The sequence below is a fragment of the Drosophila ficusphila genome, unplaced genomic scaffold (genome assembly GCF_018152265.1).
Source record: "Drosophila ficusphila isolate 14025-0441.05 unplaced genomic scaffold, ASM1815226v1 contig_414, whole genome shotgun sequence".
NCBI lineage: Eukaryota > Metazoa > Arthropoda > Insecta > Diptera > Drosophilidae > Drosophila > Drosophila ficusphila.
In genome coordinates, this window is record NW_025064328.1 from 14,697,638 (window position 1) to 14,711,269 (window position 13,632).

Consider the following 13,632-nt stretch of genomic DNA (forward strand, 5'->3'; position numbering starts at 1 on the left):
TAAAAATCCTGTGCGGTTTATTAGAATTCAGCTCATAATCATTTGTATTTACTTTTAATTCACCAAAAATATATTTCAAATCAAATTTGAATTATGTATATACATTATATCGGTAAACCATCCATATCAATATGCCTACTGATTCGGGCAGTCGTTGGGCGACTGTTTCTTGTTGCCGGTAGGTTTGTTTGGGCCCTTTGCTGGCGGGGCATCATCATCGTCGTATTCATCATCTTCATTTTCGTCAAACTCCTCCTCATCTTCGTCGTCCTCATCATCAACAATGTCGCCAGTATAGTAAAGCACCGCTTTTGGAATAATTCTGGCGCGCAAGAAGTGCCCAATTTCGAAATCGGTTGCCAATATCTTTAACGTGTCAAAAAGTTAGCAGCATGTCTGGAGTTAATTGCTATCGGGGCAAACATACCTGTTGAGATTCGTCATCTATTTCCTCCTCGCCGGTTGGAACCTCTGGTGGATTAAAGAAATTGAAGAAAGAATCTGTTGGAACCTGCTTGACAATGGTGCGCACAGCGCCACGCTCCTTGTGTTTCTGCTTCTTTCGGATGGTCTTGACGGTCAGGTTCATCTTCTTCTCCCAATTGATGGTGCAGCCCTTTAACAAGTTTTACTATGAGTAAGCACTTAGAAGGGTTAGCTTGTCAAGTTTCTATACCGTGCACTTATAAATCTCTGGACCTTCGAATGCGAACGGGTCGTCGGGATCCACAGTAGACTTCAGCACGTACTGTTTTGTAAGAACAGAGTTGGTGAAGTACTCGTTCTTGTCGAAATGAAACTCCAAGGTATACGAATGCTGGAGAAAACGTTTGTTAGTTTGCAAACAAACAATTAACAGTACAAAACTTACCCCAGTGTCGTACTTAATGGATATGTCGGTCAGTTTGCGCATGGCCGGCTCATCGTGGGGCTGCACCATTTCGGAGAGAATCTCAGTGTTGCGGAACACCGTCAGCCAGAAGTCGGGAATGCCCTTGGCATCCTGGGGAATACTTTTCAAACTCTTGAGCGCCTCGCGGAAGTGCTCAGCATCTGCTTCGTTGTCCGTCAACTGCTCTGGCTCCTTCCAGTTGGGTTTCTCCTCGGCGGGATCTACCTTGCCCTCGACGACTTCCCTGCGCTTGTCGAACAGCGGCTGGTATTTGATCTGGTACTTCTGCTCCAGCTTGTAGACCTCCTCAAAAAACTCGGCCTCTATTTTCAGGTGCTCCAACTGCAGGTTTTTCAAGAACACAATACGATTCTGCACCGGAGCTGGCAGAGACTTGACCATTTCTTGAAGGTATTGACGCCTCAGAACCGAGTTCATGTAGGCCGGCCTGTGGGATGGTTCGGATGTTATTTTATGTCCTTGATTGGCTGCCAAAATGTCGTCACTACTCACATCGACTGGCACTCGGAACCAGACTTCTCATCCTCTATTTCGTTGCAGGACTCGGGGTCAACGTTTCCCTCTGGCGGAGCGTCCATTCTTTAATAAATGCTGATTTCACTGAAAGATTAAAGTTTTCTTAGTTTTTGAGTAAAAAATTTAATTTCGTTTTGCAATTGATGTAGACTGATGAACACATGTGTACATGCATACATACATTGCATATGACAGGCATACAGAAAATTACAACTGTGAAGGAATCCCAGACTGAATGCCTATGCAAAACTTGAACTACATGTTTATTTGTGTGGCTAAATATTATAGAACTTAGCATTTGCACACACCGAAGGGCGTTTTTAAAACTAATACGCCATTCGTTCGGCAGGCAAAAATGTGTGTGTGTGCATGTGCGATTCAATCAAATTACCACACATTGCGTTCTTCGAAAACACGTGGTGAATCAATTTGCACCGTTGTAAAGGAAACTAAAAAATTTCTGTCGCCTTTATCGCACGGGACTTTACTCATAAGTAGGCCCAACGAACTGCCCCTTAATTAATTACTTATCACACAGAAATACTTGTTAAATCCAGCTTACCTTCAGTTGGACCAGACACGATGAGCGACGCCGAAACGAAAAAGAAATGGCATAAGTTCGCGGGAAGCACAGGGTCGCTCAGGCGACTCGGGAAATCCGCAAGCACACACGAGTGCCCCTGTACTCCCAGCAGCTTTCTCGCATCTAGAATCTAGATGGTGTTATCGATTATATTTATATTTATTTTTTAAATTTTTACCGAATATATTTACTTATTTTTTTTTATTAAAAAACCTAGACTTACAATTGTTAATGGTAGTAAAACTATTAAAGACATACGCTTGTCTAGCTTCTGCCAATACCAATTTGTGTATCGATACTATCGCAAGACTAAAAATAAGAAAAGCTGATTATTCACTTTTAAATTTGAATAATCTAAGTTTATTGTGTAATATTTAATCACTTAGTCTTAAATAAAAAGTCCTTAATTATTTTGACAACCCTCTAGGCAATGCGATTAAGGTGCCCCGAATAACTATTTGTAACTATCGGTTAAAATGCGCAATAATATGTAAATATATAAATTCTCTACATTTAAAGAGTTTTGCTTGACTAAAACCATGGCTAATGTTTTTTCCCACACAATTTATTTTGATTAATTTCCAGCCCAAAAATGACAAAAAATATGAAAACACTGTACGTCATAATGCACAATAATTCACGATAAGTGCAAGCTGCGCCATTTATAATATAAAATTATACATTTGTTTTCCTGCGACCAAAATTTCTATCCATTTATACACACCCACATCGTATGCATTTATAGCCACTGGGCGCATTTTAACTGCCTTATAAACTTTGCTCAGAATCAGTAATTTTTTGCGTTCACAAACAGTGAGAAGGAAATTATCATAAGATGGTATCATGGGGATTTGGGGCGCTAATTGCAATAAATATATCACTGGCGGACTTTTTTCCAAAATACAATCGGAATTCATGCGTCCCCTATGCGTTACATTTGATTTCAATTAGACTTTTCATTAATACAACAGTTTCCCCCACTCGCGATTCCAAAGTATATACAGTGGAAAATCATTTTGTATTACTCATGCGCCTTTAATATGATAGTTTTATTTTATTCGTACAATTGAAAAGTTCACTAAAAAATTGGCTGAAGAGTGGAGCTCATTAAGAAACAAATAAAAACCGAGAAAGGACGTTAGTTAGCACAAGTGGATCGACGGTGAAAAGCGAGTTGTTCAAGGCGCTTGCTCAAGTAAATGGAAAAAAATTTCGCTGCGCGTAAACATTATATTTTCCCCGAGCCAAAAGCATTCCCGACTTGTTCCGTACGTATGTCTGATTGTTCAGGACTGCAGGAAGTGATTTCCGTACATCCGCGGATCGAATCGAACCCTTTGGCCTTAAATATATATATTAGATAATATGCGCTTTCCAGTCAGTTTTTGGTTTTGGTTGTGGTTCCGCAGTATTTACGTTAATCTATGGAACGATTTCGTGTGTATGGGGGTACTAAGAAGCCCCCAATCGATGAGAACAGATTTATGCACTTATCAATGAATTAGACCCCCACTTTGGCCATCTGTTCTGCTCGTTTTCAAACCGAAATCGAGATGCGACCCGATCTTAATAAGCTCTGAGTTCATATATGTACATATATACATGCGGATTGAGCAAGTGTGTCTAGATATTGATAGCTCCAAATAATCTCCGATGCTCTCCCAAATTTCTCTGCTCGTGCATGACTATTTTTTTGTTTATTTTTCCTTTATCAGTCCAGGCTAAAATTACAGTGGCGCTGGACATTTTAAATGCCGCCAAGGTGTTGTTCAAATATTCAAAATGAGACCACTGATGAACGATGAACTGAAGTTATATAAGTCTCAAAAGCTGAAATTCTTAAACCCTATCTTTGATAGAAACTAAGTCATATTTTTTATATCAAAGAACGTGACATAACACCCGAGAATCGTACTAAAAGCTCTTATCTTATTTTCACAATAAAAGAGTAAACCGATTAGCGCGAAGAGATCGAAAACAACTTTTATCTTACTTGGAAAGTGGAGCATAAATCAAAGGTGTAATTTTTTTCGCACAACTTCAATAGTCATGTGACGGTAATATATATTATGCAAATAATGTGAAGCAGCTTAAAGAACCCTCGATCACGGGGTACTAACTTAACAGGGTGAGGCTGAAAAAACAACTGTCTCAAAAGATTATTGACTTTTAGGTTTATGTGAATGCGAAACAAGCCAAAATAGTATTCTTATCGGCGAAATGTTAACTACCCGACTTACAAATCCGGAACCAATATAAGTGGAATAACGATTGTCGGGAATGCTTTTGATGTTTGACTTTCTTTTTTATAGGGAAATACCTTAATTAATTCCACTGCTTTCAGAGTGCCTTATATTCAGAAATATGCCAGATAGATTTCAAGTCACAAAAGCAGACGAAGACACCGTATTGGACTATAATCAGGATGAATCTGCAAGTGGAAAACTTCTGGGTGACATCCACGACGAAACCCTAGGTGAGAACTATGGGTCCTATACTGGTAAGGATAACTAGTGTTTTAAGAAAAAAAATAATGCAAGAGGTAACCTCTAAAAACAACATTATTTGTTACTCTCATATAATTGGCAATGAATGGGGGATGTATATTAAAGTTATAAGCAAAGATGAAAGTGCTGGCCTTATTGGGCACTCCTTCCCTCGAGTGCCCACTGTATCCCCGGATAGAGCTTGCGGGCCTGCAATCCTATCCTGCGCTGCCCCAGTTGCCCGAGTCCAAGATGTCCTGCTGACACATTTCGCGGCAGCTGTGAGCCAAAGCTCCTTCTACCTGTGGAAAGCTCCGAGAGAGTGCCGCCCAGGCAAAACAGCTTTTCGCTTGGATTTCCCTTCCGCTGGAATGGAATGGATGCTGGGCGAGAGTGCTGGGGCTGTTGGTCGGATGTGGGGCTGTGTGGATGGTGAGTCCTGGCCAAGGCTCGTTGGCTCAGTGGGCTGTAGGAGAAGAAATGTACACCTGCAGTGGCGCTCTCTCAGCATCGCGTTCGCTCACGAAGAAGAGTGTGTGTATTAAAAATGTGTGTAGACAAAAGCTTTCGATTTCATCTCAATTGAATGCTCAGGGTCCTGGGCAACATAATTTTTATTCGGCCGAATACCAACAGTTTTCTTAGTTTTTCTATTAATCCACACGAAAAGTAGCATACATCCGAGCGTTTTCGCTCGCCGAAAATAATTAAAGAAAGCATCTTCTTTCAAATAATAATAAAAAAATGAAAAACCAGTTCTTTTTGAGTACCTTTAACAAATAACATACTTTAAACAATCGACGAAATTCTAACAATAATCAAATACATGAATAAAAGTGCGTTCCATTGCAAAGTGTGTGCATTTCAGAGGCGGAAAATTACTAATTTTTATCTAGTTCGGGAATTCGGCCTGCATTCCCACATAGAAGCGCCAAGCCATTCATTTCGTAACAGTTTTCAGCAGCGTTCGCTTTTTTATGCATTTTGCCAACTCGAGAGCCGCATTACAGTGAAAAGGAAGACTTAACGGCATTTATTTACCGCCCCACCATGGTGGCCTGAAAATCCTTGACCTAAATTTATCGGTTACATACTTTTCTGTCTGAGCTGGCACAATTTCGAAGCTGCGAGTGCACAGCATCCCTCCTTTCCCCGCTGAATTTTGAATCCGAAGGCCGCGGGGCATTTCCCGATTATGAACTCCTTTCCGAAATCTCGAATCTCGAGTATATAGGTACACGTCCTTAGGCATGTGAATATACACCGAATCGGCCACGCCTTTCGGTTATATAATGCCGTCACGTAGAGCTCATTCTAAGCTAAGCCCATTTAATTCTTGTCCGCACTCTAGTGTTACCTAATTTTAAGTGAAAAAATTGCAATATAGAGCAAGGGTTTGAGCCAAACATAACGTTAACATGCAAAATAACAGTGCAAAAGATGACTCGGATGAAATGGAAATAATACCATCCGAACACAATGGAACATCGCACGACCCAAAAAATGAAGGTATGTCCGGATTGGTGTGATGGGTCCTATGTAAAAAGAAGGTTTCCTCACGTTGTTGCGAAAGCTAAGTCCGAATGCTGTCATTAACCATGGGCAACGTTCGTCTTCTTCTTCCAGACTCAGGTGATATCCACAGGGCCGAAGAAAACCAGAAGTCCAATATCGATCCAAATCTCTATCTGTACGATGATGATTTGGAGACCAGGCCCCATATATCAACGTTCATTTCATCAATTGCCAATTATGAAAACACGATACCAGCGGCCACCGATCCCGATGCAAAGCCGGCAGCTCCATCGGCTCGAATGGGTATGTTCGCGGCGAATTAATTAACTTGCTTGTTTCTTGTTTCACATTGAAAAGCACTCGAAGCAGACAATGGACTGCAATGTTCGCAGCTCGAGTGAGCTGTCGAAGAATGATTGCTTTAATCCCCTTAAAGTGGTTTAACCTTCACTGTGCAACATTAAGAGTCGCGAAATACTTAATAACTCTGGCACCGAAATTTAACTAACGGTTAACCGTCCCCAAATTTTAAAGGTACCCTAATTGGAGTGTTCTTGCCATGCATTCAAAATATCTTTGGTGTCATATTGTTCATTCGATTAACATGGGTTGTTGGAACGGCCGGCGCCGTGTGTGGATTCTTAATCGTGCTGACCTGCTGCTGTGTGGTAAGAGTAGTTGAAGGGGATGTATTCTTCGGGTGTTCATACAAAACATGTTTTCCAGACAATGCTTACTGCGATCTCGATGTCGGCCATTGCAACGAATGGAGTGGTTCCGGCGGGAGGAAGTTACTTCATGATATCACGGTAATCATATGAGGCCAATAATCGATTCAAATCTAATATCTTCTCGAAACAGATCCCTTGGTCCTGAGTTCGGTGGAGCGGTGGGAATGCTGTTCTATACGGGAACCACTCTGGCAGCGGCGATGTACATTGTTGGTGCTGTGGAAATCGTATTGGTTAGTTGAGAGCCTACCTAAATGTTAATGTTAATTATTGCCTCACTTAATTATTCACTGCCTTCAGACATACATGGCGCCGTGGGCATCAATATTCGGTGATTTCACCAAAGATGCCGACGCGATGTACAACAATTTCAGGGTCTACGGCACTCTGTTGCTCATTTTTATGGGTGAGTTATACTAAGCCCTCAAGTTGAAGGCTGTAAAGTTAATGTCCTTGCCCCCATCCAGGTCTCATCGTGTTTGTGGGCGTGAAGTTCGTTAATAAGTTTGCAACGGTGGCCCTCGCCTGTGTAATCCTGTCAATAATAGCGGTGTATGTGGGAATATTTGACAATATCCATGGCAACGACAAGTTACAGTAAGTAATTTAGGGCTCCCTTAAATCTGAATTCTAAGCTCTGCTCGATTACAGGATGTGTGTTCTGGGCAAGCGACTCCTGAAGGACATCCCCATTGCCAACTGCACAAAGGAGGACTCTTTTATGCGCGACATATACTGCCCGGGTGGAAAGTGTGAGGAGTACTTCTTAGGTAAGGATTTCTTAAGAGATGTGTCCCCCGAGCGAATCTACAATACTTTATCCCGGGTCCATAGCCAACAACGTGACCCAAGTGCAGGGCATCAAGGGTCTGGCTAGCGGGGTCTTCTACGACAACATCTTTCCCTCGTTCCTGGAAAAGGGTCAGTTCATAGCATACGGAAAGAACGCGGTCGACATCGAGAACACCAGCGGGCAGTCGTACAATCAGATCATGGCCGACATCACAACGTCGTTTACGCTGCTCATCGGCATCTTCTTCCCCTCGGTGACAGGTTGGTGCCTTCAAGAGTTCTAGTGCATGGTCTCCATGATATGTATACATCCTTCTGAAACCAGGCATCATGGCTGGATCCAATCGATCGGGTGACCTGGCTGACGCCCAGAAGAGCATTCCCATCGGAACGATATGCGCCATTCTGACCACCAGCACGGTTTACTTGTCCAGCGTGCTGTTTTTTGCCGGCACAGTGGACAACCTCTTGCTGAGGGACAAGTGAGTAGTGCCCTCCTGCCCAACATATTCTGATTCTAAATGGTATTCCCCTTTAGATTCGGTCAGTCCATCGGTGGCAAGCTGGTCGTGGCCAACATCGCCTGGCCCAACCAGTGGGTGATTTTGATCGGCTCCTTTCTGTCCACCTTGGGCGCTGGCCTGCAGAGTCTGACTGGAGCACCCCGCCTGCTGCAGGCGATTGCCCGGGACGAGATCATCCCCTTCCTGGCTCCCTTCGCCAAGTCCTCGAGTCGCGGCGAGCCCACGCGGGCCCTTCTCCTGACCATCGTCATCTGCCAGTGCGGCATTCTGCTAGGTAAGCTCTTAATTATTCCGATTTCGTGGCTATATCCCCAGAATGCCCGCAGGTAACGTGGACTTGCTGGCGCCGCTGCTTTCCATGTTCTTCCTCATGTGCTACGGCTTTGTGAACTTGGCCTGTGCCGTGCAGACTTTGCTTAGGACGCCCAACTGGAGACCGCGCTTCAAGTTTTACCACTGGAGCCTCTCGCTGATTGGCCTAACGCTCTGCATATCAGTCATGATCATGACCTCCTGGTACTTCGCCCTGATTGCCATGGGAATGGCAATAGTCATCTACAAGTATATCGAGTACCGAGGGTAAGTCGTGTGGTACACTTTGCAGCAAACAGCGCCTAATCTCCCGATGACTTTCAGTGCCGAGAAGGAGTGGGGTGACGGCATCCGTGGAATGGCCCTCACCGCCGCCAGGTACTCGCTCCTCCGCCTGGAGGAAGGCCCACCGCACACGAAGAACTGGCGTCCCCAGATCCTGGTGCTCTCGAAGCTCAACGACAACCTCTTGCCAAAGTACAGGAAGATATTTTCCTTCGCCACCCAGCTAAAAGCCGGCAAGGGACTGACGATCTGTGTGTCTGTGATAAAGGGCGACCACACCAAGATAACAAACAAGGCCGTGGACGCAAAGGCCACGCTGCGCAAGTACATGACCGATGAGAAGGTAAAGGGATTTTGCGATGTGTTGGTCGCCCAGCAGATCGGCGAGGGCCTTAGTTCAGTGTAAGTTGGATAGGGGATAATTTATTATAGGACTAATTATATAATTGTGTAATCAGAATCCAAACTATTGGACTCGGAGGCATGAAGCCCAACACCGTTATTATCGGGTGGCCTTACAGTTGGCGGCAGGAGGGCAGGAACAGCTGGAAGACCTTCATCCAGACGGTCCGTACAGTGGCCGCCTGCCACATGGCCCTCATGGTGCCCAAGGGCATCAACTTCTACCCGGAGTCAAACCACAAAGTAGTATTATCGCACCTTAATCGTAACTTTCCTGCAGTAACGGGAAGTCCTGTTTTAGATTGGTGGCAACATCGACATCTGGTGGATTGTCCACGACGGTGGCCTGCTCATGCTGCTGCCCTTCCTGCTGAAGCAACACCGCACCTGGCGCAATTGCAAGCTGAGGATCTTCACAGTTGCTCAAATCGAGGACAACTCGATCCAAATGAAGAAGGATCTAAAGACATTCCTGTACCATCTCCGCATTGAGGCGGATGTTGAAGTTGTTGAGATGGTATAGAATCCCTAGAAGGGTCAATCGAAACCCCTACTAATTCATTTTTTCTTATTTATGCAGAACAACAGTGACATCTCAGCTTACACCTACGAGCGGACTCTGATGATGGAACAGCGTAATCAGATGCTGAGAGCATTAGGTTTAAATAAGAAAGAAAACTCCAAAGTGGTAAGTGGTCAATATTCGGGTGGGCTGCCATTCACGACATCCATTCTGCATCAGTAACACCTCAAAACGAAGAGGCTCATACGTTCAACTCATTCTTGTTTTATTTACACGGCCATAATGCACATTTAGTCTTTCATTTACTTTTATCTTTATTAGCATAGTTTTATATTCGTTCGTTTTAAAGGTTGCGTATTTTGATTTGAGTAACAGTTGAGAGGAAACCATCTCACCCTTTGTTTCTCATGTATTTCGAATCTCCACATCATTTTACTATCTGAGATCCAAATTAAAATTTTACACTTTATATATTTGAAAATCAAAAGGTTCAGACTATTATGGACTTTAAGGAAACACCCAGTGATAATAAATTATCTTTGGTAAAGAGTATAAACAGAATGATTATATTGATATATCAAGATACAAACTTTTCATAGCCCGAACTTTGTACGAAACCTGATTATGTGTGTCTCATCAGTGCATTTTTTGGCGGGAGCATGTGAGCTCCTTTCATTCTCATACAGATCATTAACTCCCTTTGTGTTGTGTCGATGTGATGTTGCTAACGCTCACCCCTATCTATTTTAACTGTACCCACTCTAAATTATTCTCCACACTTACTATCGGAATTTCTTTATGAGTAGCCTTTATCAGCAGACTTACTTTTAGCTGTCTGAGCCCAAATCTATCTGAGAATCTCTGTCAAAATTAGTCAATTGTGTTCCTATCTTGTTTTGAAATGCTTCGGTGCATCGAAGAATTGCCGTTAAATTATAATTAAAAAGCTTTTTAAATAGTCAATACACTTGCTTAAAGAATAGTAAATGCTTCGGTATAAACTTTATTTACCCGAATAATAAAATTTACCTGCTTTGCGAAATGCATCCCGAGAATAGTTACTTCCTCCTCTAATATTGGCCTCTCTACTTTTCTGCAACCTATTTTCTCATACTCCTCATGGTAACATTTTCAGGTTCAAACAATTGTAGACCACCATTATGACGCCACCAAAACGGCGTCTAAAGTTCGCTTCGCCGATCCAACTATAGAAGAAATACAACACCACGTATGTACTGCTTTTAGATTCTTATTTATAATTGTCTCTAATCTCTCAAAAATCCACATGAGAACATATATACATAAATATAGAGTTAAGTGAGAATAACGAGCTCATCAAATGTAAGCCTGAAACATTATAATATAGACCATACCTCCATAGTAACATCCCTTTCTGAGTTGACATAAGTTTAAGTTTAAGTGATATTTTGGCTTCTTACCATTGATTTTACATGATGTTTTGAGTTTCCAAAATCGACGGCACTTGTCATTTCAACTCGAGGACGTGAACAGTTTTAGATTTCTGATTTAATTTTTAATCATAACTCTGCAGGATTCTCAGAACGACGAGAAACGTAACTCAATTGATTTGGATGGTCCCGAAAACGCGGACACACCCGAAACTACTTCTAACAAGGATGAATCGACAGAGAAAGCCGACGGAGACTTTAAGTCCAGTGTGAAACCGTATGGGAAAACTTTCTTTTACTTTACCATATGCTAACTAAATCCGTTTCCACAGGGATGAGTTCAATGTTCGTCGCATGCACACAGCAATAAAACTAAACGAAGTTATTGTAGAAAAGTCACAGGATGCCCAGTTGGTCATAATGAATTTACCTGGACCTCCTAGGGAAGTGAGAGCGGAGCGTGAAAGCAATTGTAAGATCCTGATAAGGTCGATCGTTTTGCAAGCCTAACCATACTCTGCTCGTTTTAGATATGGAATTTCTGGAGGTATTAACAGAGGGCCTTGAGAAAGTGTTAATGGTTCGCGGAGGAGGCCGAGAAGTTATAACAATTTACTCTTAAGAGCATTAATCGCTCAGTTTTATAAGAGTTCGCAACACTAGACAAGTTTAAGAATCAATCAAATTTTTAAAGAAGGTTATTAATTTGTTATATTCAATCATATGTCCAAATATTTTATTTTTACGTAAATAAAATATCAAAAAATTGTAACAATAAGAAGTGAGTGCTTTCGCTTGGGAGGTTTTTAATTGCAGGGAGGAATTAATTTACTTTGTTGCTTTGGCATTGTCGCTTGGAAACGAATTAAACAAGTTTGTTTTTATTTACCTAAATCCATGGCAAATTCAACAGTCGTAAAATAAGAGACATCTAGAAGATTGCCCAACACTGGGATTGAGTAGTTTCTCCCAACTTTTGTTATTTGAACCGTAGCGAGTTGTACGTTGCATTACCTTCGATGGCTTAGAAACTTCGTAGGCTAAATAGATCCCAGCGAAGAGCCTGGAAATACTGGAAAACCACTCTAAATACTCAAAAGATCCTCCCAAAATACTCCATTAATGAATTCGGAAACGAGAGACCCGGATTTGAGAAAGGTTTGTTCGGCGCATTTGTGTCAGCGGCTCCTCTGTTTATTTTGAACACGCAAGCAACTTTTGGTATCTATCAGTAAAAGCCAAACAAAAGAACTGAAAATATATGCATTTGGGTTGATGCGAAAGCCGTGTTTATTGACCAGTTTCTCTGCCACAGGGCGATGTAGAAAGACCGCACTTTGAGGCAGTGACCACATTGGCGGACTCCCAGGCGATCCGGAGCGTCGACTTTCATCCGAATGGAAAGTTGTACGCGGTGGGCTCCAACTCGAAGACCTTTCGCATCTGCCAGTACCCGCAGCTGTCTAAGTTGAGGTACTAACAATTGTGCCTCATTCAATTTGTATTAATTTTAATGGGTTTCTTTTGTTCCTGCCAAGACATGGCCAGCAGACGGTGTTTCCCCCCTCGGTGCTCTGCAAGCGGACAAAGCACCACCGGGGATCCATATACTGCACCTGCTGGTCGCGGGACGGGGAGCTCATCGCCACCGGATCGAACGACAAGACCATCAAGTACATGCGGTTCAACAACGAGACCAACCAGCTGGTGGGCCACGAGATGGAGCTGAACATGCATGACGGCACGGTGCGGGACATGTGCTTTCTTGACGACGCGTCCACCAAGTCCAGACTCCTGGCAAGCGGCGGGGCGGGCGACTGCAAGATTTACATAACAGACTGCGGCGCTGGCACTCCCTTTCAGGCCTACGGTGGCCACTCCGGCCACATTTTGTCGCTCTACAGTTGGAACAATGCGATGTTCGTGTCTGGATCTCAGGTGGGTTACTAGGATACACCATAGAAATTTTTATATATAGTGGTCACTTGCAGGATCAAACAATACGCTTCTGGGATCTGCGGGTAAACGTTTCTGTGAACACCCTTGACAACGAGCGGAAGGATGGTGGCCTGGAAAACTCGGCTGTAACCGCAGTTTGTGTGGACCCCACGGGAAGACTCTTGATTTCCGGACATGCTGACAGCTCCTGTGTGCTCTTCGACATCAGAGGAAACCGACCCATCCAGCGCTTCTATCCCCACAGCGCAGAGATAAGGTAGTACTTTGACAGGCAGATTCCTTATAACTAATCTGGGTAACCCATGTGGTTTTAGATGCGTCCGTTTCTCCCCATCCGCCTACTACATGCTGACTTGCAGCTACGACAACTCGATTAGGCTGACGGACTTGCAGGGAGACCTGGCCCACGAACTCTCCTCCGTGGTGGTGGCAGAGCACAAGGACAAGGCAATCACCATCCGGTGGCACCCAACCGAGTTCTCCTTCATCTCCACGTCTGCGGACAAGACGGCCACGTTGTGGGCCCTGCCGCCCTCGTAATTGCCAAATTACGCCCCATAAACGGCTTTAATATATCGTTGTCAATATTGTATTTCTGCAGAATTGTTCAGACTGATCTAATTTATTAAACAACAAACCGAACGCTAGGCTGAAAAATCAGCTAGTTAATAAAAACACTGCA

At 43.3% G+C, this 13,632-nt stretch overlaps 3 protein-coding genes across 10 annotated transcripts; 2 read left to right on the plus strand and 1 right to left on the minus strand.

The window, feature by feature from the left end:
* Positions 1-37: 37 nt before the first annotated feature.
* Positions 38-2,120, minus strand: LOC108090965 (nucleosome assembly protein 1-like 1). The gene is made up of 6 exons (XM_017189911.2): positions 1,992-2,120; positions 1,406-1,513; positions 872-1,340; positions 677-817; positions 428-616; positions 38-366 (listed from the first exon to the last, which is right to left on the minus strand). Exons 2-6 carry the CDS (start codon positions 1,489-1,491, stop codon positions 136-138), a joined length of 1,116 nt encoding a protein of 371 aa, XP_017045400.1. The 5' UTR covers positions 1,492-1,513; positions 1,992-2,120; the 3' UTR covers positions 38-135.
* A 905-nt stretch (positions 2,121-3,025) lies between these two features.
* On the plus strand, positions 3,026-11,759 carry LOC108090721 (solute carrier family 12 member 6). 8 transcript variants are annotated; one of them, XM_017189524.2, is made up of 22 exons: positions 3,026-3,207; positions 4,357-4,512; positions 6,125-6,316; positions 6,548-6,681; positions 6,740-6,822; positions 6,875-6,977; positions 7,045-7,150; positions 7,212-7,341; positions 7,396-7,514; positions 7,579-7,797; positions 7,862-8,018; positions 8,075-8,334; positions 8,387-8,639; positions 8,697-9,059; positions 9,116-9,302; positions 9,361-9,576; positions 9,640-9,747; positions 10,071-10,124; positions 10,718-10,810; positions 11,135-11,268; positions 11,324-11,463; positions 11,522-11,759. In XM_017189524.2, exons 2-22 carry the CDS (start codon positions 4,377-4,379, stop codon positions 11,611-11,613), a joined length of 3,279 nt encoding a protein of 1,092 aa, XP_017045013.1. In that variant the 5' UTR covers positions 3,026-3,207; positions 4,357-4,376; the 3' UTR covers positions 11,614-11,759. The 8 variants fall into 8 exon arrangements, with proteins under 8 accessions (XP_017045013.1, XP_017045012.1, XP_017045014.1 ...); XM_017189527.2 differs by lacking the exons at positions 3,026-3,207; positions 4,357-4,512 and adding exons at positions 5,114-5,334; positions 5,850-6,007; XM_017189523.2 differs by lacking the exon at positions 3,026-3,207 and having other exon boundaries at positions 4,357-4,488.
* Positions 11,760-11,856: 97 nt separating this feature from the next.
* On the plus strand, positions 11,857-13,625 carry LOC108090727 (WD repeat-containing protein 47). Its single transcript, XM_017189542.2, has 5 exons — positions 11,857-12,149; positions 12,307-12,464; positions 12,530-12,929; positions 12,983-13,206; positions 13,265-13,625. The coding sequence occupies exons 1-5, from the start codon at positions 12,114-12,116 to the stop codon at positions 13,488-13,490; spliced, it is 1,044 nt and encodes a 347-aa protein (XP_017045031.1). The 5' UTR covers positions 11,857-12,113; the 3' UTR covers positions 13,491-13,625.
* Positions 13,626-13,632: the final 7 nt, after the last annotated feature.

Excerpts from the sequence above, each read along its gene's own strand:
- LOC108090721 (XM_017189524.2), top strand. The coding sequence starts at position 4,377 with ATGCCAGATAGATTTCAAGTCACAAAAGCAGACGAAGACACCGTATTG. Across the intron at positions 4,513-6,124 it reads GAACTATGGGTCCTATACTG|ACTCAGGTGATATCCACAGG; the intron begins GTAAGGATAACT and ends TTCTTCTTCCAG. Across the intron at positions 6,978-7,044 it reads GTGCTGTGGAAATCGTATTG|ACATACATGGCGCCGTGGGC; the intron begins GTTAGTTGAGAG and ends CACTGCCTTCAG.
- LOC108090965 (XM_017189911.2), bottom strand. The coding sequence starts at position 1,491 with ATGGACGCTCCGCCAGAGGGAAACGTTGACCCCGAGTCCTGCAACGAA. Across the intron at positions 1,341-1,405 it reads GGTTCCGAGTGCCAGTCGAT|GCCGGCCTACATGAACTCGG; the intron begins GTGAGTAGTGAC and ends ACCATCCCACAG. Across the intron at positions 617-676 it reads CAGAGATTTATAAGTGCACG|GGCTGCACCATCAATTGGGA; the intron begins GTATAGAAACTT and ends AACTTGTTAAAG.
- LOC108090727 (XM_017189542.2), top strand. The coding sequence starts at position 12,114 with ATGAATTCGGAAACGAGAGACCCGGATTTGAGAAAG. Across the intron at positions 12,150-12,306 it reads GAGACCCGGATTTGAGAAAG|GGCGATGTAGAAAGACCGCA; the intron begins GTTTGTTCGGCG and ends TCTCTGCCACAG. Across the intron at positions 12,930-12,982 it reads TGTTCGTGTCTGGATCTCAG|GATCAAACAATACGCTTCTG; the intron begins GTGGGTTACTAG and ends GGTCACTTGCAG.